This window comes from Lepidothrix coronata, unplaced genomic scaffold (assembly GCF_001604755.1).
Source record: "Lepidothrix coronata isolate B3197 unplaced genomic scaffold, Lepidothrix_coronata-1.0 Scaffold56, whole genome shotgun sequence".
Lineage (NCBI taxonomy): Eukaryota > Metazoa > Chordata > Aves > Passeriformes > Pipridae > Lepidothrix > Lepidothrix coronata.
This window is the reverse complement of record NW_016690236.1, coordinates 1,895,066-1,921,981: the sequence shown is the minus strand read 5'-3', so window position 1 is coordinate 1,921,981 and position 26,916 is coordinate 1,895,066. Positions and strand designations below refer to the sequence as shown.

The window sequence follows — 26,916 nt, the reverse complement described above, 5'->3', positions numbered from 1 at the left end:
TGGAAAAAAGGGAAAAAATACAAAAAACCCCAGTCCACTAACTAAAGGCTACACCTCTGGCTCACTTGAGGCCAGCCTGAGGGGCTTGGAGGGCAGGGATGGTCCTGGTACTGGTGAAGACACTGCCTGACTCTAGCTCTGTGTCTGTGGGAAAGCTGTGGAAAACGGTGATGCTGTAAGAACATCTCTGCAAATTTTCTGGCTGCTGCCATGCTTGCTTTACAGACCCATACCCTGTGGGCACATACAGACCATAGTCCATCCCTGCAGCTAAGCCTGGAAGAGTTTAGGGGCTTGACGCCAAATAGATTCCTCTAGTCTTGTAACTTGGGTTTCACTTCACCTGCAGCCTACAGAACAAATTCTGAAAAGTAGCTACCACCACTTTGATGCCGTTATTGTCCAAAAATGTCTAGTTGTCCATCTTCTTTGTGTTCCTTTTGGATAGCTGAGCTGTCTGTCCCATTGCATTTATTAATTTAAAAGCAAAAGTTCTATTCAGACTAGAGAAAACATAAAAAAAAAGCACAAAAAATTGGTTTGATTTTTTGTTTTCAAGGATTAGATGATCACAGAATCACATAATGGGTAAGGTTGGCAGGGACCACAGTGGTCATCTGATCCAACCTCCCTCATGCAGGGTCATCCTAGAGCACATTGCACAGGTTCTTGTCCAGGTGGTTCTCGAGTATCTCCAGTGAGGGAGATTCCACAACCTCTCTGGGCAATCTCTTCCAGTGCTCGGTCACCCACACAGTACAGAAATGCTTCCTCATATTCAGGTGGAACTTCCTGTATATCAGTTTCTGCCCATTGTTTCTCATCCTATTGCTTGGCACCACCGAGAAGAGCCTGGTCCATCCTCTTGACACCTTCCCTTCAGATACTGACAGACATTGATGAGGTCCCCTCTCAGTTGTCTCTTCTCAAGGCTGAGCAGGCCCAGCTCTCTCAGCCTTTCCTTGTAAGAGAGATGCTCTGGTCCCTTAATCATCTTTGTCACCCTCCACTGGACCTGCTCCAGAGTTCCATGTCTCTCTTGTACTGAGGAGCCCAGAACTGGACAAAGCACTCCAGGTGTGACCTCTCCAGGGCTGAGTAGAGGGGCAGGATCACCCTCCTTGACCTGCTGGCAATGCTCTTCCAAATGGACCCCAGGATACCATTGGCCTTTTTGGCCAAAAGGGCACTGCTGGCTCATGGACAGCTTGTTGTCCACCAGGACCCCCTTCTCCACAGTGCTGCTCTCCAGCAGATCAGCCCCCAGCCTATACTGGTACCTGGGATTATTCCTCCCCAGGTGCAGGACCCTGCCTTTGCCTTTATTGAATTTCAGACAATTCTCTGCCCATCTCTCCAACGTGCTGAGGTCCCTCTGAAGGTCTGCACAGCCCTCTGGGGTTTCGGATGCTCCTCCCAGCTTTGTGTCGTCAGTGAAATTGCTGAGGAGGCATCTGCCCCTTCATCAAAGTCATTGACGAATAAGTTAAATAATATTGGGCCTAGTACTGAAACTTGGGGGACACCACTAGTGACAGGCTTCTAAGTAGACCCTGTGCCACTGATTACAATTCTCTAGGATCTGCCATTCAGCCAGCATGCCATCCATCTCACTGTCCGCTCATCCAGTCCACACTTCCTGAGTTTGCCTTTGAGAATATTGTGAGAGACAGTGTTCAAAGCCCTGCTGGACTCAAGGATATTAATTTACATATTTTCTTTGGTAAGTTCTTTGCTTGAGAACTTGGTTTAACTAATTTTAATGATGAATTTTTAAATCTCTTAAATGAAAAAGGTTAGAATGGAAACTTAGAAGCTTCACTGTGAATCACAGTTATGATATATTATATATGTGCTGTTGCAAGAAAGTGATACTTGCTTGATTCCTAAATAATTTGCTTGTCCCAAGCTGACGTTGCAGCTGCTTACTGTGATTGCTGAATCATAACTGACTTTTTGTTACAGTCCTTTGTGCTACAGAGGTGATTGCTAAAGTGCCAGCGGTGCTCTCTGAACAGCCACACCTATCCATTTGCACTCCGGTCACGACAAAACATAGCCATTACTTAACTGATTCTCCTTGGTTCTTTAACCTGCCTGCAAACTGAATATAAAACGTTCATGGACCATTCTAAGAAACTCCAAAATACTGTTCGCAGCTGGAAAAAATCAGACCACACTAGCCACAGTATTAAAGGAAGCTCTGTCAAAAATGCAAATATGGTCAGAGCACCAGATGGTGTAGCTACAGTGATTTTTCTTTGAAGATCCCTTTTGAATCCACACAAAAAGGCTGAACAAATGGTTCAGGTAGGAGTCTGAAACCACTTTTATCCGTTGAATTCCTGAACCCAAACTCATGCAAGTTCCAATTTAGTGACACTGTGTAATGACAGAAATGTCGTCGTGCTTGTGCCTGTTAAGTCAGAGGACCACTGTGTTCTGGGATCCCATGTCCTGGCATGCAGGGAGGAATTCAACTTAAGGTTAAGATTCACTATGCTGCTGGGCTAGCATCCAGCTTGAAATTCAGTGGGATTGCCCTTCCCTTCAGAAAGGCCTAATGTGCTAATGTTCTGTAATTAATGCTAAAATGCTGTGCAAAAAAATCTGCAAAAAATTTCTGTGGATATATTTTGAAACTGAGTTCATCTCTGCATATCCTACAGAAGAGTGAGATTTTATTGATGTATTTCTTATGGTCTTTAGAAAACCACAAATAGCAAAAAAACAACCAAAAAGCAAATAGGAAACTAAAGAAAACAAATAATAAACTGAGATACACCTAAAAGAAAATGCAAATAATATTCTGAAGCCTAATTTCATAGTTAACTAGCTAAGAGAAAATAGCTTAGTTAGAATTGTTAAAAGGGAAGCAATAGTTAGAAATACCACAAAGCAACTAAAATAATCCAGTACAACAATTCACAAGTTTTTAGGACTTGCATAGGACTTTGAAACTTGGAGGATTTGCTTTCTAAACATGCCTTTCCTAAAACAAACAGGCAAAATTAGTTATTAGTCACTGCAGTTTTGTGCAGAGGTTTGAAATGAATGAATAATTATGTGGTGCTTCCAGGTTATAAAGTGGAATCGATTTTGACATCTGTGTGTCTATTTATATTTCTTTATTTGCAATTGCATGTAAATGGAACATTGACTGCTTTTGGCAAGCAACAACATCCTAAGATATCTCCAGAAAAAATATTCATATTTTTTTCTGCATTTGATTGTCAGAATCTGTTTTATAAATCTGCTATGCATGTTTACAGCTTGCTTTACTTTTGCTCTGCACCACCGAACAACTTCACTAACAGAGTGTTTCATATGTGTACGCTTTTCAATTTATGGGGGGTGTGGCAGCAACAAATATGGATAACCTTTGCAGATCTTGAACAATAGATAAGAAGGACATAGAAAAAAGATGTCATGATACATAGTGTGAGGTACACTAATGGCTATTTAGTGATGGGGAGGCAGAACAAAGGTTTTGACAGCTCTCTCATAAAGCATATGTGATCCTCACGCCAGGCCACAGTTCGCTAAAAAGATATCTAGGTTAGTCAAGTGTTACATAGCTAGCTGAAACTGTGTGTTGAAACTTGCTGCTAAAAGACAAAGACAGGTGAAATCCCAAGGGAAGGTAAAATGCTCACTTTAAGGATTATTTGTTAAGGGCAAACATAAGCTGAAACAGCTTGAAAGGAAACCCATGGCATGATTTCAGCTATGTCTGAATTTGTGTCGAAGCTCTGTTCTCTTCCTAATTCCAGTCTCCATATCCCTCGTGCTGGTGTTGTAGGATAGGATGGGAAAATCTGTGCATATTTAATGCAGAAGCTGCACAAGGGGAAATTCTCCCTTGATTAAAGAAGGGCATTTGCAATCATTGATACAATCACAATCGGGCTTTCTAGGGCTCATTCCTTTGTGAACTGTATCTCCTGCATGCTCTTTTAAACAGCATGGAAAAGGATTAGCAAAAACCTTTGTGGAAACTATTTAGTAGTGAAAAGTACTGCTTTTGGCAGTGGGGATAATACTTCCAGATATTCTTGAGTGTGTTACTCATTATATATTTGAACTACAGGGAAGTTTTAGATAAAATACTCATAAGGTGTAGACAGCTGAAATATCCAGGCCGCTCCTGTGCATATTTCCCTAATATTATTTTGGCTAACAGCTCCATTTGGGGCATTTTATTTAGAACACAAATGGTATTTATCAAAGGGATTGACACACTGAAGATTAATCTGTCCTTGATTTTCTTTTGCTGCTTTGGATAAGAGAAAGAGAATATTTTTAGGTTTAAAACTACACACAATCTGATGGTCAGGGACAAAAGTCTCTACCTTGTCTTCTTATTGAGACAGCCTCAAACATGAAAACGTACAGATGCTCTTGTTCCCTAGGTAGCCTCAATACAAGGTGAAGAATATTGTACTGGAAAGAAGCTGTGAATCTGAGAATTCAAAGTTTCTTTTAGTGATAAATTTACATAAATTTACTGAAGCATCATGTTTTGGACTGCCACGAGACAGAAAAAACTACCCATTATTTGAATGGGAAGGGTAAGACCCACCACTAGATCTTCCCCCACAAGATAGAGGGTGGTCGGTCTGCCTGGGCAGAGATATAATTTTTATAACCGGGAATGTTTTTCAGTAATATTTCATGTGTGATTTATTGAAATCAAACTAAAATAAATAGTACAGGGAGGCTGCAAACTGTGGCTACCCGATGGTTCTAAGCACTCACAGTGCCACTATGAAAGGCACTTAAGTGCTGAACCACACAAGATGCTAGTAGTCCAAATAGAAATTATTGCATTTTGTTCCTACAGGTAATGCATGAGACAGCATATTTTCTAATGAGATACTATGTGCTGTAATAAAAAGCCCCAGAGAATGAGGTTTGAATTTCTTATTTTGAGCTGTGTGTGATTTTTGCAGGGGATACCATAAATAAAGCAGTTTAATTCAGGTAGTCCAAAAATCTGGATGGTGGAACTCTGATAGTACACAGAGCTATACTGAGGGAAGATACTAATCTCACAATTTAGTAAATACAGTTTTTATCCCCACCACTAATCTCATTACTCAATTGTGTGATGCTCTTTTAAGGCAAATCCTTCTTTCTGTCTAGCCAGCTGTCAGGTAAGCAACACAGGTGGCCTCCTTTTTCTGCTGCAGTTAGTACAGCAAGCCTTGTCCTGTGGTGCTGAAATCATGGATATCTCCCCCTTAAAGCAAGAAATTCATTCTTTTATTCATACCACATTTTCATTGTTAAGAAAAAATATGATTCATAAAATATTACCCTATGGCAATATGCAGACTTTAATATTAATGCCATTTTATTAAAAAAAATTCCTCTAAAACAGAAAAGATTAAACTCAAGCATGAAAAAATATGAGTATCTGCCTGGAAGCTACATCTGTGGCCTTCATCTCCCATCTTTTGACATCCCGTGAACATCTCCATAAAGTTACAGAACATTTTCTCTTGAGCAAAAAGTCCCTCATGGATATGGATGTGTTCAGTAGTCTTTGAGAAATGTCTAGAGGTCTTGTAATTTCTCACTCTCACAGCTCCAAGCTGGCTGTATTCCACAATCAAGTTTTACACAATAATCAAACAGTCACTCAAATCATTGTTACTCAGTCCTTTTGCCTCAGAAAACATCCCTTCCATGAGATTCAGCCTGTTCTGCTGACTGATAAGAAAATGTGCATTCAAATTGGTCCTGCTTATAAAAACTATGACTGACAACACTGTGCAGTCTGAGAACTGCAAGCCTTAGGTTATTCCTAGGTTCTTTTGAATCAGCATGAAACGTCCTTCTGTGCTGAGACGTCCAACCCTATAATTTTAAGCTTCTATTTTATTCCTGGCAATCTTATCTCTGAAAGGCAGAATAACTGCAGTAATTGCACATCTCATTTCAGAAAAATAAAGAAACATTCATTTTCCATTGTAATGGTTTACTGGAAACTGCTTCACAGGAAATGAAGAGACTGATGATGAATGAAATTGAAAACCAGCAACACCCAATTACTCACCCGTGCTAGGCTGGTTCCAGAAGGGACTTTATATGGGACATACTTCCTGTAGATATGTCCAACTCGAGAGCATGGAACATCATACATGCCACCTCCACACATCCACACCTGAAAAGGAGACAGAAAGCAAGTGAAAGAATGATTCCTGGAAAAAAATGAGGCAAAAAAAGGCATTTTAAGTAATGTGTATGTGAAAATGACACATCATTCTGTACTGATCCCTCCCACAGTCATGGTGGTCTTCTTGGCATGCTGGTAGGTGGGATGTGGTAACATGGCAGACTGTCCTAACCTGAATCTCACTGTAAAAAGCAGAGTATGTTCAAAATAAAATTATAAAACATACTTGGATTAGAATAGAATGGTTTGGGTTGGGTTGGAATGGTCTTTAAAGATCATCTAGTTCCAACCCAATCCAGTATCTAACAATGGTCCTCCTGCAACACAATCAAGGCATTATTGTGTCTGTTGTTTAAAACCTACGAGATCAAAATTTTAAAAGAAGGCTATGTGATTAAAGCAAACCATCAATCAGAAGAAATATTTTTTTTCTGAAACACATAGCTTATATTTTGAGTAGTGAGTACAGAGCTCAAATATTAAGATGCTCTTCATTATGTGAAGATGCTTTTCATTTTGTAAAGAAAAGGGAACAAAAATCAATTTCCTTCTGATCTAATTTATGCAGGCAGAGAAAGAACATGCTACTACGTTTCATCATTAACACTTTAAACCCGAAAGAGACAGAACTATATGGAGTACACAGGTCTGATGCTTCAGGTCTGAGCAACCAAAGCTCAGTCAAAACTGGTGGGAGCTGTAAGCAAGTACTTCGCAGTCCTAAAAATCAAGCTGTATCCTGATGGGCAACAAGTAGTGAATTTTTCACGATTCTTCACCTAGGATGCCTAGGCTTTATCAAGAGTATGTGAGAGCAAGGTCATGTGCCATGTCAGAAGAACTATGGCAATCATGCCAACCAATGGACATGATTTTCTATGCTCCAGCAATGGAGAGCTCTAACATGGCTATTAGATGACTTATGTAGCACCCTAACAACATTCATAACTTTATAAAGAAAATCAATTTGACTTTGCAAATCAGGGAAATGTAAAACAATAACCCCCCAAGCAGAACCTTTTAAGCATCCTAAAACCACACAACAAGAATTTGAAATTAATTCAGAATGAAAACATCAGTATCATAAAAATTGCTTCCTAATCCTGGATAACTAATTTTTTTCCCCTCACAAATTCAGAACAGAATGACTGTTATTCCACGTAAGAGACACTTGGTCTCAGCTTTCAGCCTGTCGACTGAAAACAAAAAATATCTCAATCCCCTCCCACCCAATTAAAACAATAATCAAACCAAAGCTGAGAAAGAGAGAGGGCTTTTCCTTTCTATATCTCTTCATGTGGACATACATAAAGATGCTTCACTAAACATCTCCATGAATTTGGAAGAGAATTTAGGTCCGTGCACTACATATATGAGGGAATTTTAGCTGTATTTGATGCACTCCAGAGCAAAATGACGTGAAATAACTTTGTGACTGAGACCAAAGCAGAGCAGAACAGGAGCAACTGAAAGCAACTGAAAGTTTCACCAACATGTTTCATACAGAAAAGAATTAAATCATAAGTTAACATGCTCTGAATTGAAACAATAGTAACCAGACCCTTAAAAAAAGGTACTGGAAAACATGACGCAATCACATATACTTGACATTCTGCATGAAGCCTGCAGAGAACAATGTGCATCTCTGCACTTTTTTTACATTTCATATTCCATCTCTTTTGTCCTGCCCACCAGCTGGCTGTAGCTACTGGCTTTTTGAAATCATGGGAAAACAAAATTATTAATTCCATTCATTTAAAACATTAGTGAAAATGGGCAAGAGTTTGGCCTCTTTCACTGCGCTTGCCTGATTGTGTTACAGTGGGTATAATATCTGCTTGCTCCTGGAATTCAGCCTCTCAGACTGACTGTGCTATTCATACTGTGAATGGAGAAAAATGGGTTAGAGTGAAGACTTGAGTTGCAAAGTGATTTAGGTAGCTGCTTCTTATGGCTCATTTGTGTATTAGCCCTTAGCTGTTAGCCATGGCATCCAGCTGAGACCTGGTAAAGAAATGCTTTAGGATCTAACAAACCTAAATACACTAGTGTAAATGTTGAAGGAAGGCTTGAAACCAGCAAAAGTGGGGCTTTGTCCTTAAGTTCCATGGACACCCATGTGCAGTCAGGTAGGAGCTGCTGCTTACTACTTCCCATCACAGAATTAACTAAGGCATAGGAGCTCTGGGTAGGTGCTTCTGGTACATGGTAGCATCTCAGCTGAGGAGACAAATTTTGCATGTTAGTAGTATGGCATAGCAAAGACAGCTGTCCTGGGTATCACTCTGCCAAACGGAAGCCTGTACGCTGATGAAATGAAGTACCTATTTTGGTACCTATTTTTGCGTTAAGGACATGTCATCTCGTCTCCTAGTGAGCACAGTCCTCAGGGAGGAGATTTATTGGTGGGAATGGAGACCCAAATGAATGCTCTGCCTCCATGCCAAAATAGCTCATTAGTATCTAGAGCAATCTTGCATGTAGTCAAGGCATGTGGACATGAAGATCATTTGTTTTAAAATAAATAAATCTTGAAATCTTCACCTGTTTCATCTCATGTCAGCTAATTCACTGGAAAACATGTGCATAAACATAGTAAAATATCACAAAAATTACAGTGCTAAAATAATGTTCACCTTTCTAACAATACTTCATTTGTATGTTACATCACTTGTACCTTTTTTAGTGGGAACCTCCTCTCTTCAAACAGTCCACTGCACCAACGAAAGTACAGACCTATACTTAGGATTTGTTCTTGTTTTTTAAATGAAGGTGTCATTTCAAAGGCTAGACAAGTTATTACAGTGATTAATCAAGGCTTCTTAGCCTTTATAAAGTGGGCAGCATAGCAGTTTGACTCAAAGGTCAACGCCTGAATAAATTTAAAGACAAGAAAGCAGAAAAAAAAATATATATACAGGCAAGTATTACTTTAACTGAGGCAATGAGAGCTGAAGCAGACATATACTACATTTCCTCTAAAGCAGTAGCATAGCAGTTAAAAAAAAGAAGAAAAGAAATTAAAAAAAACAAACCCAAAAGTCAGATATGCTGAGGCAATAACGAGTGGGAGGAAATAACACAGTGTTAGGCTTATATTTGATAGACATAAAACCTGAAAATGTTGTGCTGCACCTGAGGTATGCTGTGCAGGGTAATTGAAATGAATCTTGGGTTGCCTTGGAGGACATTTAGCAGCTGTTCCTGTTTATCTTTCAGCTTCAGAGTGATATTAAAAGCATTTTTTATATTTTCCTGGGAAGATCAATTCTGGCAACTTCGCCTTTAAAATGTGCATTTTTATGTCACATGTGCTAAATGCAAGAAATTGGAGAATGACTTCTGTGTTAAATATTACAGACCTCCAGTGTACCATGCAAGGAATTCAGGTGGTGTGGGACATTTGGCAAAATGATATCAGAAGCAATGAAATTCTCAGGATCGCAAATGTCTCCTTCTTATAAAAGCAATGAATCTGGTCTGCAGCTGACATAAAAATTGAAGATGAAACCAAAATAATGCAATTCCAGCTTGGAAAGATCAAAAGAAGAATAGTTTATGTGTCAACTAAATACTATCTCACAATTTATCTTTATATAGCTCCTTCCAACAGAATGTTGCAAAACACTTTATAGGGATGGTTGAAAGCAAAAGACAGGCATTAACACAAGCTTTAAAAGAAATTAAGCTGTGGTTATGTGGCTTTGTTCCTGACTGGAGCTCAGATGTCACAGATGCATTTTTTGGATCTGTTCTACAGCTCCTGTGGGATTTTGGGTGAATCACCCTCTTTTCACATCACTTTTAAAGACATCTTTGTCTTTAAAATTGAATTCTGCCTTCTCTTGTGGTTTCCCCTCCTGCTGCCTTATCTCTCTGGTTTATGAGTGATCCAGCCAGGAGACTATCTGGAAAATGTAAATACTGTGCATACAAGACTGAGACTCCAATCCATATCATACACTGTAATCATAATTACTGTAGCAAGAGACTCATGATTTTTGAGCAGTGAAGGATGTGTCGCTGCGGGACAGGAACATAAACATACAGCAAATTATGTAAAGGATTTAAATGGTATTGAATGGACTTTGGATCAGGCTTCAAAACTAATTGAGAAATATACTGCTGCTGAGAGCAACAAGACAAACAACAGTGAGAGACACTGAAACGGACAGAAAAAAGCAAACAGAAAAAACCCAAACCAAACCAAACCAGTAAATTGGTGGAAGAGGAATATAAAGTATTTTGTACTAAGGTGACAGCTTGCTGCTCTCCACATTTGTGCAAGAGGGATGGACTACAAACAGGAGAAAGGTATTACAACAATGAGGCTGAAAAAGTTGTAGAAAATAAGATTATAGAAACCTTTTGGGATTTTTCAGTCACTCTTATTGAAATAGAAGCCAAAAGAACAGATTTGGCAGTAGAAGAAAAGGAAAAAGAAGAATATTTTCCTGTGAACTTTTATGTGTTTAGCTAACTGAAAAAAATTTTGAAAAATAGGATTGCTGACTGCAAACGGGTTCACAAACTGCAAAACCATTTACTGGAGGTACAGTGGGATTTCCTGTCAGGGATATTAAAATTGTACTGTGTAAACTGGGAACTGATGACTCTGGGTATTTCAACAATACTCACCGGCACCTCTAAAATTCTGAGAAAACTCGCAGTATTCCACATTTGTCAATTCTTCATATAGATTACAACTGCATTGACAAGTGGTAATGCTCCCCTACTCCCTATCTCCTGCCAAGATTGACAGCTGTGGAGGGAATGAATAATGATTATGATAATAGTGATAAAGAAAGGGATTAATGAACTTGGAGGTGTGTTTTGGAAAACAGGGATGAAGAGAATCTGGAAGATGTGTTGGCATGGATAAGGACAAAACAACTCTAGATACAGGTGACTAGCTTCAAGAGGAGGGATCTCCATTGGCATTTTTGTTAAGGTATGACTTATGATGCCTAAGGAATGTCCAGTGTAAAAGATTGATTGGGTTTGTGTGGCAAGGTTTTGGTAGCAGGGGGGCTACAGGAGTGGCTTCTGTGAGAAAATACCAGAAGCTTCCCCCACGTCCAACAGAGCCAATGCCAATTGGCTCCAAGATGGACCAACTGCTGTCCAAGGCCATCATGATAGTGATAGCATCTCCAGGATAACAGATTTAAGAAGGGGAAAAGTTACTGTGCAATTTTAGCCAGAGAGAGGAGTGAGAATATGTGAGATCAACAGCCCTGCAGACACCAAGGTCAGTGCAGAAGAAGGGGCAGGGTGCTCCAGGCACTAGAGCTGAGATTCCCTTGCAGCCTGTAGTGCAGACCATGGTGAGGCAACTGTCTCCCTGTAGCCCATGGAGTTCCGTGGTGGAGCAAATATCCACTGGCAGCTCCTGGAGGACCCCATGCTGGAGCAGAGGAAGAGTGTGAGGAGTCTTCCTCCTGAGAAGGAAGAAGCAGCAGAGACAACATATGATGAACTGACTTTAGCCTCCACTCCCCATCCCCCTGAGGGCAAGGAGGTAGAGAAAATAAGGAGTGAAGTTGAGCCGGGGAATAGGAGAGGGGTGGGGAGAAGGTGTTTTAAGATTTGGGTTTATTTCTCATTGCCCTACTCTGATTTGATCGGTAATAAATTAATTTTTCCCCAAGTCAAGTCAGTTTTGCCCATGATAGTAACTGGTGAGTGCTGAGGAGCCTGTGTCCGAATGGGAATGCTTTAAAGCATGGAGGAACATTTATGGTGCGTGAAGGGACTCCATTTCATGGACTTGCTCGTTTATACCTGGTTTTAGGCACTGTTTGATGTACTTTCCCCACCTGGCTGTATTAATTCCATTTGTTTGTATGGACTTGCCCGGGCTTGCCCAGAGCTGTCTTCCCACCAAAAGCTGTTTATCCTCTCACTTTCCCGCTCATCCTGCATTGATTGGCTGAGAAGTACTGCAGTGCGGGGTGAGTCCCCATTGGTTCCTAATGCCTGACCCCTCCCAAGTTCCTCTTCCTTTCCTGTGTTCCCCTATCCTGTTTTACCCTGAGATGCCAATCTCACGTTCCTCCCCTGTTACCAAGCCCCCCTGAACCAGACCCTATATAAGTCCCTGCTCTACCTCAATAAACAGCCATTGCACCTCGACCTTCCATCTTGTCAGACTCCTCTGTGCAGTGTTGCAGTCCTACTCCCCCACCCACCAGACTGTGGCAGGTGAGTGATCTCTCCCTGCCCTTACCTTCACTGATGAGCCTTTTGTTATATTTTCTCTCCCCTGTCCAGGTGAGGAGAGGACTGACAGAGCAGCTTTGCTGGGTACCTGGCATACAGCCAAGGTCAACCCACCACAAGGAACTTCAAGAAACACAGGAAGTTAGTATCTTTCACTACTCTGTGTTTTAGTGATTACTACATAAGCTGTATCTGTCTAAGAAATTTAAATTTAGGATTTCCTAAATAGTGGCTTCCCTTGTTATTGAGAAGAGATGTTATTAATCAGGTGAGTTCCAGTGTTTTGCCAGCTTTCACAAGTCCAGCACATGTATTGTCAGCAAGATGTCATACGTCTTTTTAATTAAGAAAAAAAATGATCCTGATGCTGCCAAAAAAATAAAATCCTGCACATTTTCCTATGTAACAATTAATCTAAGAAACTATTTAATAAAGACTATTTAATAAACTATTAATAAAAATTAATACAAATTTAATAAACACATGGTTTGTGGCTGTGAAACCATCCACTGAGTGTGTATGTGTATGCTCTGATTTGGAAACATGAGTTAATCAGAATGGCACCCTGTGCTATGCTTCCTGCTGTCCTCTGCAGTGATGTTTGCAAGCAAGAAGAGAACAAAAGAGAAATATGTTTGGTTTTCTAGTGTGGAAATAAAGGTCAAGCAAATTTTTAAACAGCGACTCTTTTTTTTACCTGCCTCTGTGTGTTCCTGACCACTCAGCACCTGGAATAGACATGCCTGAAGTTTGAGGAGGCTCCTTTTTCTGCTGTGGCACAATTCCAAACATCACGGAAACATTACAAAGCACACTGTATTTTGGAGAAAGTTATTGAATGTACAATGAGATAATGCAACCTCCCTCCCATAAAAAGAAGTTTGGTGTCTGTCACATCAGGTCATACCTAGTGAAACAGCTGGAGACAAAAATCAAAATGGATACTTTCCCTCCAAGCTTCCCAGCCCTGAGTACCTTTCCTCAGTCTGGTTCAACCTCCACTTGTCCTACTAATCTAATTTTTAATTGGTCCTTGAACTCTGTCTTAGCATGTTGAACTCGTAAAGCAATATGGCTACTATTAGTAATTCCTTTGAGCTTGCACATCTATAATTCCTTAAATTTAAACTGTTGATAAAATCTGAGGCTAAGACTGGATCCAGCTGCACCCAGGCTCCTCTCTGAGAAGGAGTTTAGAAAGCAAGGGAATCCTTTCTGCACCTCATGACTCAATGGCAGGGCTTCTTTAATAAACTTTGCCTAAAAGCCTTCCACTCCCCCCATGATGGGCCACACTTTGCATTCATGGTGTCTCATTTGCTTCGTAGCAAACACTCCTGTAACTTGACTCGTGGGGATGACTGTGAATGTTTCTGGTATAGAAATGCAGAGGCTCTTGGTTGAGAAGATGCTTTTCTTTAAGAGGATCTTGATTGTTAAGTGATCTTTTTCCTGCATAATGTATGAATGTTTCTGTGGAGTCAAGTTCATTCCAACATTTGGGCAATTCTCCAAATAACTTATTCTATGTCTGCCACCACTGAATTTGAACATATAAACTTGATATTTGATACTTGACACGTACACTTGTGAAAAATCTTCCTGAACATACCTGAAAGCCTTCCTTTGCAGCAAAACATTGGCAGTGCTAATTAACAACATGCTACAGCCTACCTGGATTCTATAGTACCTGGACATAATGTTAAAATGTTAAACAGAATGGTTACAGTTGTACATCAATCCACAGAATTTAAAATGCATCACTGAGGCTGGGAAATGGTTTGCAAACACTCCTCACTCCAGCTCACAGAGCAGAGCAACCAGTTCAAGATGAATCACACACTACTTCATTTCAGGAAGCACAGAGCTTTTGCTCTGACATTCATTCCTTCATAACCGCATCACTGTATTTGAATTAAACACAACAATCTTCCATCTGACATGAGGAAGGTCATGTCATCAGCACAGTCTCCATTTATAGCAGATATACTGTTTACTGATTTACTCTTATAACGCAGCTCTTGCGCAAATGAATCTCACAGTTAAAAACAAGACATATGAAGAATGTAAAAGGAACACTGTGTCTATCTCTGAGATTAAAGATCAGTCTGAAACAGTCCTCTATATGCGAACTTCACACAATTGTGGGACATTTTGAATCAGCTTCTCTTTGCAATTTCTTAATGAAAACCAATCATATTTTTACAAAATACTTAAGAATTAGTTGAATCAAAGAAGAAATGTGTGAAAATAGCTAACTATCTGGTGGTTAGAGATGTTCTTGTGGCAGGATACTCGAAATAATTATTTGCCAGGCAAATTAATGTAAGACATGGCATCGACACATGACACTCATCCTACAACAATTCCACAGGCCATAGATGGAAGACTCTAAGAAAAAGTAAATTGTAGTTTCAGATTCACTCAAGTAGCCACAAAAATTGAACCAGTAAGGTTGTTTGGCTTTTTCACTGACTTGGTAACAGTTTGCAAGTCCACCACCTTACCAAGTTTTGCGAATAAATTTGGTAAATTGAACTGTCTAGCTAACTTGTCCTCAGTCAAATATGTTTTAGGATGACTGAATCTATAGCTACAGTAAAAACTGTTGAAGCAGAAACCTTTCCCAAGGTGACAGTGGTGATTCTGACATAATAAACCCCAGTCCTTTCTGTTTCTCCCTTCCACCTCCATGATTTTTCTCCCTTTTTTTAGGAGAAAAACAGCAGTCTTTTTAAAACTTACATCTATTAAATTCTTCCAATGGGAAGTTACTCCTATTTGGCAATCATCATTAAAGACTATTTTTTTTCTTTTAACACTAGTAAGAAAGGACAGGGATCCTAATGTCATTATTATATTGATGAGATGGATCCAGAGATATGACTGAAATGAGACCAAATGTGACACAGCTGCCTCCAAAAAAATTTGTCAGTTGAACAAAACACACTGGGACAATCTGGTATCTCAATTTCCAGTTGTGTTACCATGGTTTCTATACAAAGTCTGGAGAGTATTACAAGTATATTCTTTGTGATGATAAATAAAAGGAGTATTTGAAATAGGATAATAAAATCATGGGTTCAGAGACCATTATGACAGCTACAGGTAACTACTTACATTTGCCTCTGAAACAATCTAAACAGACAGAAGGTAAATCAATATATTCTAAATATATGGTCTAGCTATTGGGTTTTCCCTGCCTTCTTGTTTTATTTTGCTGAGGTATAAAAATGATTTGGAGAAATATGAGAGTAAGCTAGTTAATGCAAAACATTTTGCTGTTCTTGGTAACTCCTGTAAAGGCAGCCTGGAAGCCCAGTGTTGGCTCACCCTGTATGGTTTGCCTCAGCACTGTTGTTTTAATTGCTGTTGAAACTCAGATTCAGCAAGATGTATGATATTAGTGTCACGGCTGACACACTGAATTTATTTACAGAGCTTTAAACTGCCAGAATCTGGAAGCACCTGAAGGTAAATTTGAATTCTAATTTCAGTTCCAAGCTATATTCAAACACGTTTGACTCAGTTCATCTATGTCATGAAATTCTATCAAATCATTGGAAAACTTTGCATGTAGAGACTGTGAGGCAAAGTGCTTGTGTCTTTGGGTATACTGGAACAAAATTAACTCAGTTTTCAAAACTAGACATGTTAGTCCTCATCAAACTAATACAAATGCCTGTTTGACATGCAGAAAGTAACAAGACTTTTGAGATGTAACTGATTTGAATACACATGTCTACATAGAGGATATGAGGGTATACTATGGCTTGTTGTACTTAACCTGAGCACTTGACAATTCCCCATGTGTCATTATAATAATTTAAATGCAATTAAAAAAAATCTGCTCTTGAACATTTGGCCTGCAGCTAACAGCTCACAGCAGCTGAGCTGCTCTAGTGATCCACTGCTACTGAAAGGGGTCTTTCTTCCTATGACTTTCTCTTTCCATTTCCATACATTTCCCTGAGCTGACTCCATGGGACCCTATCCCCAGAGATGATTAAACTTGTTGATTTGGGCAGAAAATTATGTCCTTTTCTTTTTTGCTGTAATAGTTCTCTCTTGGCTTATTTATGCTCAATGCTTGAGCATAAAGTAAACACAGCACCTGAGGGAAGGTAAGTGGAGAAGACTTGATGAAAGGAACAAGGTAGGACTTTGATGGTGGCAAACTACCACATTTTTGGAGAGAATTGCACTCAGTGTGATTTTTGTATGGCTTCTGGAGCATATGTTTATGGCATAATTCTTTGTGAAACTATTGGGAGTTTCTAACAAAAAAAAGCATTGTATTAAATTAATTTTAGTTAAAAGACAAAGCCAGTATGAATAAAAGCATCATTATAACATCAGAAATGAAGTATTCTGTAAGGTGACTTGATGACTTACCTTAAAGGAGATTTCATATTGCTCTCCTCCCCATATTTCTAATCCTGGATCATAGCCTCCCAGCTCCCAGAACCATTTCCGATTAACAGCAAATAGACCTCCAGCCATTACAGGAGACCTGAAGGATGAATAAAGCAACACAAGCAATAATGATGATGTTTGGACCACGTGTGCATGTGCCTCTGTGTGTGTTTGAGTGAAAGTTTTTGAACTGTGGAGCTATGGCAGGCATAGACAAACAGTAGTGTAACCAAACAACATTTATCTCTATTCACCCCAGAATGGTCTCTAGATGAGAAATAGGCAATATGATAGATCTTGAGCGTGATAGACAGTCATGCACAAACTCCTTGTATTTTTAAAAAAAAAAAGTTCTGTTCATTACTAAATAAACCCATGTAACAGAGAAAGAAAGGGACTCTGAAAACCTGCCAAAATACTTAATGATCTCAGTACTCCATGAGAAGTAACTTGCATCTGAAGGGTAGCAAAAGTTTTCAATTCATTTCAGTCTCATAGGTGCTGGTGAGAGAAAGGCAGAAACATGACAGAACATGGCTACAGAGCAGCAGTTGGGAGTTAAACATCTGCTTTTCTAAGCATTTAAAACTCCTCATGTGTGTCTCACAGTGGTAATTTAACTTATAGGCAAATAATTTGCTATGTTTCCCATGTTTCCATTTATTCCATGAATAAACACATGGAATTTACTTTAACTCAGTCTTTCACAGACAATAGAGAAAACAAATGAGATATTTAAAGTTAGTGTCAGAAAATATTGATGAAAAGTGCACTGTAAATTTATAAGCAGGAATTTTGTACTGGAAAATAAGCATTTTCTCTTTTTTTTTCATTACCAAGAAACTCATGTTTCTAATGCAGTAAATACACCAATAGCTCTCAGGATTCAAATGTTGCTCACTGATTTCTTGAAATTGTGGTGGGAGGGGAATACAAAGGAATCTACACTGAACAGGAGGGAAACAGCAGGCTGAAGAGAGTCCAAGCCAACTATGCAATTCAATCAATGCAGCCTTATGAGTTTTAGAGCAAGAGGCTAGAAGGAACACATTCATGCTGATGGCTGATCAGAGGGAGAAAAGACAGTACATGGAGACCTGGATAGCTTCCAGGCAATGCTTCCTTACCAGAGAATAGACATGAAACTGGATCCTATGCCATGTGCCTTCTAACACTGAAGTCCCAAGGGAAAATTATTCCATCATGGGGCATTTTTGTTTTGAATTACTATTGGTCATTTGTTTGGGGCTATGGAAGCAGATGGTATCATCCCTGAAGACCTGACTGGAAAATAAAAACTTCCCCCTTTGCCACTGATTTAAGATTTGGCAGTGAACTCAGCACTCGTAGGTATTTCAGGAATCCATGCATAAGTTACAAGTTTATTAAGAGGACATCATGTTAATGGAACATTCTGCCATATTATCTCTGCCTGAACACTTTTTTATGTTACTGTCTTTTATCCAAGCCAGTGGAGACAATAAAACAGCAAGCAGACAGCTGAGTAGTCTCTGCTACCGTTAGGAGACCAGTGAATCCTCATGCCTGAATGATAAAAAATGATCTTCTCATTTGCATTCACAGTAAAGAGAAACATCATGGATATTTTTCCTTTCACATCTATGAGGTAGTTTAAAAAAAAATAAAAAAAATATTATACTTCCCATTTTCAGGACTAGGGAGCTCTAACAGACTAATTGCATTTTCCTTAAGAGATTATATTTTTAAAAGCACATAGAAGCTTTGTGAAACAAAGCTTTGTGAAAAAAATATTCAGACTGGCAAGGCTTTGCCAGTTTGTCACATACACTGAATGCTAATACTTTTTTACTTTTACTGACATTTCATATCTCAAATATTGACTGTATTTCCATATATGAATACATTCAATGGAGATTTTATTAGAAACCTTCCCCTGGGGATTCTGACTACTACAATACATTTTCAATTTCTACCGAAGTAAATCTAATTACAACAATGTCCTTTGTGACTTCAGGTTCTAAATAATCAAAACACAATGTAGTTTTATAAAGATGGACTTGCATGGAGAATGCTTATAACTAAATTGCTACTGGCAGCAGAAATGTAGTCCCAGAAATCCCTGGGAAAATGTAGGATTACTCTAATTCTCACAGATACAATATCTTTCCTGAGCATTTCTCTTAACGTAGTGAATAGCCTATAAAAAAGGTAATCCATGCAGGTGAATCAGATGGAAGATAAAAGAAATCAGACTTAAAATTGCAAAATAATTGGCAAACACTTACAAATTATATTTGAATCTACAGATCTTTCCAGTGATAAATAATGAATAAAGAAACCCCTTGTTAATTAGATGTGAAAGTTCAAAACATTTATTACAACTAACAAAACTACCCAATGACTGGAACAGTAGCAAACTCATAGTTTTTCCACTTCCTTAATAAAAAAAAAAAAAGAAGAAATCGAATGTAATTGCCCTATTAATTCATATTCCACAAGATGATCTGACATTTGTTGTTTTGCAGGAATAGCGATGGAGAGGAAAACCAGGATGGCCCTTTGGTTTTCATCGGAATGGGATGAGTAATAAGCTGTGTGAAAGTGACTGGTTGGCACAGTATGCGTATTGCATTCCATGCCACAAGCAGCTACTGCTGAACAGGCCTTAAATTATCTCCAAAATATGAAGATGAGTCCAGTCTTGCAATCATGATTTATATAAAAAGTCTTTATGTAGTTAATAGGATCACTTACATAGATAAATGAACTGCACTGAGCCCAAAGGAAAGGAATTAATCTCTTATTTAATGGCTTCTGTATAGAAATGTCAAGCTATGTTTGTAGAAGTAATTTTTCCGTGAAATGTCCAACTCAGGTGCTTAAATAATCGAACCTGAGCTACAGTAGCATAATATTATGTAATTACAGTGGGAAGCTATAAAATGCTTATAGTCTAAAACTTAGAAGGACAAAGACTCCCCAAACATCAGGGAAGCTGGAAGGTTGCTAAACTTAAAAAATAGTTGGAAAAACCTTCCACATGAGAACTACTGCACAGACTCACTGACGATACCTAAAAGAACAATATCGGAAGTAAAAGCTAGTTGATCCAAAAATGTCCCAAGCGGTCAAAGACTGCTGAGCTGAGACAGAAAACGAGTTTGATTTAGTGAGAGTGCCAAAAAGAAAAAAAAAAGGCCAAGAAAATTGTTTTGCAAAAAAAGATAGACTGAGAAAAAGGCAGGCAAATGCTTAATGTGAAAAGATAGCTCAGAAACAAATTAAAAAAGTGCACTAAAAGAAGTGTAGCAGTAGCTCAAACTGTAGCCAGCAAAGAATTTTATAACTGCTTGCAATTTAAATGGAGAGGCAGGAAAGAGATAATCTATGAATTTTCAAGGTAAGAGAAAAATGACATGGATTTAAAAGGAGTGTGAAGTTACTTGCATTAGAAACAACTGTGGTATATTGCAAACAAGTGAACTGCATAGCAGGTTTTGGAATCACTGCAAGAGTGATATATACAGTGAAGCTAAAGGATTTGTGAGAAGGGAAGAGAAACTTTGACAGCACATGGAAAGAAAATGAGGGAAATGAAAATGGGAAAGCATTTGTGCAGTAGGAACATGTGCAGTAGGTACAGATCACTTGAAACTTGGCTGAAATTTGGCCATTATAATTGTATACACTGAATGGCATATTGCACTATGCCTCTCTCTGTATCATCCAGACTGACTAAAGGCTCTGTATTGAACTACTAAACAGAAAAGGATGAATGCTGGAAAGAGGAGTCCACCTCATGCAGGATACATTGGACAAACTGACCTGCAGTGCCAAACCCACTGACATGTTGTGTAAATACTGAGGCAAATAGCCCACAACAGGAATCAGGACCAGATCCTGTTGACCTTGTGGAGACAGGGATGTAATGGACAAGGAGGAAGGGGGCCATGTTGCTGCTGGCACAGCAGCAGTCACAGAAATGACTTGTGACCTCCTGAATGCAGCTTTGAGCTAGGCTTCCGCACTTTTTAAAATGAATTTCAAGGTCTTGTTAAACAAGAAGAGTGTTCCTTCACCCTAGTGATACCATATGAAGGCACCTCAGGAGAGGGCATAAATTCAAGTCACCTTGTTTCACTGGTGACTGCTCCAGGTGCTCTCTGCAGCGATTCCTGATAGCAAACAGCAGAAACTGATACTAATCCTAGATAATAAAAGTTCTAATAAAACCAAAAATTGAAATCTGTGTGGGGTTAATGTAAGAGACAGACTTGTCCACTCGAAAGAAGTGAATGCAGAAATTAAACAAACTGAAATTAAGATGAGTTAATCAAATGGCAAGAAAGTGATATATATTAATAAAATAAATGACAAAAATGTGAACTTACACATTGCTCTAGCTAAAGATAAAGACAGATTCTATACTGTGCACAAAAAAAGATGGTGATGTAGATGGAATGAATATGGATAAGACTTATTGAATTTCTCAAGAAGTAAAAACAAAGTGGAATATTTTATATACTTAATTGTCTAATCAAATATAATTAAAATGTATGGACTATTTTACATTTAATATTTCTGTAAGACATTTATCTTTTATCTATTCTAACAACATGAGTCATCTCCATGTTTATAAAACCACCAAGACTTAGAAAGTAAAACTTGTGACATTAGCCTATGGAAGTTACTCTTTCTTTTTTTCCTCAAGTATCCAGTTTTCTGAACAATGTTTACTCTACATGAATTTGTGCCCCTGTCCGTACCAAACAGTCACACAGGTTTTGAAACCACTGCATTCCTGATCATCATTATCTCTCTAGAGTTTAGAAGCAGCATCTCACAATATACATCAGATCAACCATGTAAGGAAAAGGCCTATATGTAAGAAAAAGGCCTATCTTAAAGCTGGTTTGCTCCCCATAACTGCCTCCACCCAGTTCGTTCACTGTACATTCAGAGTTGTCACCACAGTACACTGTAAATTGCCAGCTGATGTTTCTCCAGTTAATGTCTGTAACTCTGAAGTCCCGACTATTTATAGTAATGGACACCAGAAATTTTCATGAAGCAAACTGAACCCACTCTCACACAAATTCAAATTTGTAGAGCTGTATCCCACTGTGCAGACTCCTTCTGCATATCCAGTTGGTTTCAGTAATCTGTATTCTCTTATTAAACCACTGTATAATTTTACTGTCATTCTTAAGCAGTTAGGATGTTCTTATTTTAATTTTCCTTCATAATATTTTTCTAATGAGTTGTTTGCAAAATTAGTCATACATTGACAAATTTAACACAGTTTCACACTGTCTTCATCTTACCTACAATAAATACCTGTGTATATGCATGTATGTTTCATACTTTTCTACTCAGTGGTATCTGGACAATTAAACTGTGAACTGTCAGTCCTTTAAGAGGCACAGCACTAAAATTTCACTCCTGCTAAATGTTCTCCTGATTTTTTTTTCCCAAAATCAAATTCAGAAGTCTAAGAGACCACTCACACTTAAGATAGCATAAGATGACTAACTTTGCAATAATAAATGTCTTGCTTTTTAAGCAGTTCCATTCTAATTTTATTCTATGTTGACAACAAAATAATTCCTTTTCATGGAGCAGAGTTGCATTCAGATTTAGCAGAGTTCTACTGTGTTTTAACTTTAACCAAAATCTTTCCTGGACAATTCAAACGTGAAATGCTAATGTGGCAGAAGAGTGGGTATGTACCCAGCGGTACCCACTAGTGATCGCAGCTGCTTGTGACAGGCTGTGACAAAGTCACACAAGCTTTTCCTGACTCTCCATTACTTCCCAGTGCAGAAAGCACTATTATGTAGGATGCAGAGCAAAGCCAACCTATTTTTACTTTTGTAGCCTGCATCTCTGCATAGTCAACAGTCCCTCTACTAAAACTGCAACGAGACTTCATTTTTCCTGACCAGCAGAGTTCAGAAAGTTTTGATAAGTAATTCTATTCTTATGTAATGAATTTTTTAGAGATTATGACCAGTTAGTTTCATTATGTGAAACTTGTGTAAATGGGACTATACACATCTCACTCACTTGAAGCTTAAAAGTGCAATTTTTTTGCATTAAACTAAATATTCTTACAAGTATGAAAGAGAAAGAAAAAAGCATCGGGTTTAGTTTTTTTGTAAACTACCAGTTCAAATTATCATTATGCTGAAACATGTAGCAGCCAAGTTGTATTATTTAAAATTAACTCCCAAGTCTCTCTATAATCACATTTCATCTTTAAACTAGACTTTTGTTTGTGAAATATTAAGATAAAACCTCTTTCTTCAAACGGTGAGTCAGAAAGCTGTGGAGAGTCAGCCACAAAGAAAGCTCTAAAAGCAACTGATGTTCAGTTTATAAAAGTTTCCACTGTGATTTCATCATATATGCTTATTTTTCTTACCACATCGATAAACTTCACTGAAAAAACTGTATTGTAAAAGAGTGATGAGCCCTTATGTGGGTGATGATTCCGAGGCCCATTTAGCCTTTCCTCTCATATTTAGAAAATTAAAGAAGCTGTAGAAGAGGTGAGTTGGGTAGAGATGGAAGACTCTGAAGATAAAGTTTCCCTTTCTCATAATTACCACTCATAAGGCAAGGGAAATCTATCTGAATTACTGTTAGAGGAGATCTACAGCACTCAAACTAAGGGTGTGGGTCAGCAGAAATGAGCATCCTGAAGCAAAAAGTAAATGAAAGCTTCTGGAAATGCCCTGCATGCAAAGGTGTTCAGCAAGTTAAAGTAAAAAACAAAAGGACAGCTGCATGTCATACTAAAGAGAAAAATCCAACACATGAGCAGTCTCACAAGATTGAGGCTTGGGTGCTGTAAAAGCAAGAAAGCAGAGGTAAGAGCAGCACTTCAGCTGAGCCATATTCATTTCATGAGAGATGGATCTTGCACATATGGAATTCAACAGCAGCAAAAAAACCTTCAGCCTATTAGTAGGAAGTAAGAACTGCTGGAGAAAACACAATTTGAAACAACTCTGTCATTTCAGTTCCTTTCCATATTGATGGGTATTATTTGCATTCAGGATTGTTCCTTGAAAATGTAATCTTTGAAAATTAAATGTAGAAATAAAGATCGATTGGAGGCAAAATACTACCAACTGTCCCTAGAACAGGAACTTACTTTAGCCTTCCTGGCTTTTGTTGAAGCCCATCCAAAACTAAACACAAAAAATAATTTTTCTTTTTATTTTAAAAAGGATATATATAGTGTATCTCAACTTGTCTAGATTCTAACCAAGGTCAAGATTCAAACAGACAAGTAGTATTTTGCACAGAAGTCACTCTGCTTCTGGTTCTTGTGAAAATCCAATTATTTTGACTATGAAGGCACAATAAACTTTCTATAATCATCTTTTCCCTCTGGGTTATTATGAAACATGAAGCTGAAATTTTAAGACAATGCCAATACTGTAACCTGAGTGTACATCCTACTTTTAAACAGGAAAAATCTGTTCAAGCTAAGAAGGAAATCCATGTCAATGGAAAATAACACTTAGGTAAATGGACATGTCATTTGAGATTAATCTTCTGTTTTCAAACAAGGAACAAGGTCAGATGCATATCTTTAGATTATCCATCCCAGTTGCACAGTAACTCTATCACAACCTCCCAAGCGTTAGGGAATCGGGATGAAGCTGTGTCAGGTGAGGTTTACTTTAGATATCAGGAAAAAGTTTTTCACCCAGAGGGTGATCGAGCACTGGAACAGGCTCCCTAGGGTAGTGGTCACAGTACCAAGCATGTCTGAGTTCAAGAAGCCTTTGGACAATGCTGTCAGGCACATGGTGTGATTCTTGGGATGTTTTGTGCAGGGCCAGGAGCTGGAACTTGATGTTCCTAATGGGTCCCTTCCAACTCAGCCTATTCTATGGTTCTCTGAATAGATAACAGTTCATCAAATCCCATCACTATCTTCAAGGAAGTTCTTTCAGAACATACGGGGGCAGGAGATGAACAGAATTACTATCCAACATTTTCTTCCCTCTTTAGATGGAGAGGTGTAAACCAGAGAACTATCTTTATTGATTTACTTAAGCCTAGTATAGCATCATAAGCAAAGTTTAAATTCAAGGAGAAATTTTCAATTTCATTAAAGATAATAAATGATTCCTTTGAAACATAACCAATGGTCCAACCATAGCTTCTTATTTCCAAAATAGTCCTTTAATTCAGACTTTGTCCTTCCAAGAGAGATTCCTAGATGAATAATGATTACAAATTCAACCACTTAGCAGTCTGCTATCAAAAGTTACAGGTAATTCTGAATAAATTATTTAGATTACTATAACTCTGTGGTTCCTAGAACTCTAAAACTACTTATTGCAGATTAAAGTAGATTTAAAGACATCAGAGCCCTCCCAAAATAGCTTTGTACATAACGTGTAAAAGTGACATCACAACTGTGGATTAAAAAGTGCTGCAGGAACAGCCTTTTCTGCACTGCTCACACCCTCCAGCATGAGCTCACAAGCAGACCAAGGTAGCACAACCACAGTGTGCTCTGGCAGCACTGCTCCCTGCAGTGTCTGTGGGTAGGACCAGTGGGGCTGTGTCCATTGGGCCTGTGTTGTTTCCCGTGCCATATGAACTCCACAGGAAGTGCAAAACTGCAGCTTGGGTCTTTTTATAAATTGCAGGTGAGGAAAAGAGGTCATTCTCATAAATCTACTGTATAGCAGTAGCTATATAGTAGCACATCGTGCTACTGTATAGCACAACGTGCATATTTCCAACAGCTGAGAACTTTGAAAAAAGACCAAAAAGGCAGCTGAATTACAATCACCACCATAAACTCCACACAAAAGAGAAGCCTTTGCTTGCTCTTGATTTCCTGCAGTATTTCAGGCTGAAGCTTTGTTTGTGCAACACTGAATGATTTAGGTCGGCAAATGAGAAGAGTTAGTATCGAAGCACTGCAAGGAAATGGCACCTGGTGTTTCAGTGGGTTTTCTTTTTTGTTCATGTCTCTGTTCACGCACCAGATCAGACTAAATCGTTAGTGAAGGCCATTTCCAGAACATTTCTGAGTTGGAAAGATTTTAAATAAGTGGAAGTATAGTTACAATAACCTGCTCCTTATTTTTTAGCAAAGTCTCTAAAAATATTGCTGCCTAGCAAGTTGATGGAATTGGCTTCTTTTCAGGGTCCCACAACTGCCCCTGGCGACTCTGACTCAAGGAGACAGAGCTCTCACACCAGGCTAAGTGGATGAGACACACAGTTAATGATATGGCTGTGATCTGCCATGGAGCTGATGATGTGGATGAATGTTATTCCTTTGATCAGTTCTTCAGTAGTACTGTCAGCAACTGTCCCCACTCTACCCTCATGCGTGCACACTGCTTCAAATGCAGGCAGGAAATGGGGACAAAAGGTAATTTAATGTTTCATTTATGTCTGTCCTTGAGGATTAATGCAGAAGCCTGAATTGATTCCATGATGACAGAGAGGGAGACTGAAGCCTGAGTATCTTAACCATTATTACAAAAAGGAGGTCATCCATTTGCCAGTGGTCAAAGATTTCAAGGACATCGGCACTAAGTTTTAAGAAGGCAAAAAAAATTATGCCTGAAGAGGCAAATATGCAACCAAAGGTATTCTGGAAATGTACTTCTAGATGCATCATTGCCATTTATTAAAGCTCTCTAATTTGCTGTGTTACCACATTATGGAGGGTAATGGGGAGGCAGGCACTTTACTACAACAAAATTAGATTTCTCCTAGTCTGCACCAGAGGCACAATATTTTCTTGTAAAAACTTTGAAGCAGTGAAAGCAGTTTTCCAAAAATGGAACTGACAGAAAAAACACTGGAAAGTACTTCTCAGTGAAGGATAAAGCAGTTGAAAGCTGATGAGTTTGAGCACTAGATTGTCCCATAACAACATCTGCTTTTAATGTGATGTTGTTGGACAGGCAAGGCTGTGGAAAACCAGAGAAATGAACCTTCCTGGTTCATTATCCTTTGCAGTGAAATTAAGCTGTGTATGTGAACTCTGGACCTGACCTTGAAGGCAAATAAGGATAATGAATTTGGCATAAAGTTCTGTTAATTTGCACAGGCCATAGTGGAAACTC

At 38.7% G+C, this 26,916-nt stretch overlaps 1 protein-coding gene across 2 annotated transcripts in view; it reads right to left on the bottom strand.

Moving 5' to 3' along the window:
• The window catches only part of GALNTL6 (polypeptide N-acetylgalactosaminyltransferase-like 6), a 466,714-nt gene that overhangs the window by 37,413 nt on the left and 402,385 nt on the right, over nucleotides 1-26,916 (bottom strand). For both annotated transcript variants that reach the window (XM_017816559.1, XM_017816561.1), the window contains 2 exons: nucleotides 16,799-16,916; nucleotides 6,062-6,169 (listed from right to left, as the gene is read on the bottom strand). In XM_017816559.1, coding sequence (XP_017672048.1) covers nucleotides 6,062-6,169; nucleotides 16,799-16,916 — 226 coding nt within the window. The remainder of the gene's footprint in view (nucleotides 1-6,061; nucleotides 6,170-16,798; nucleotides 16,917-26,916) is intronic.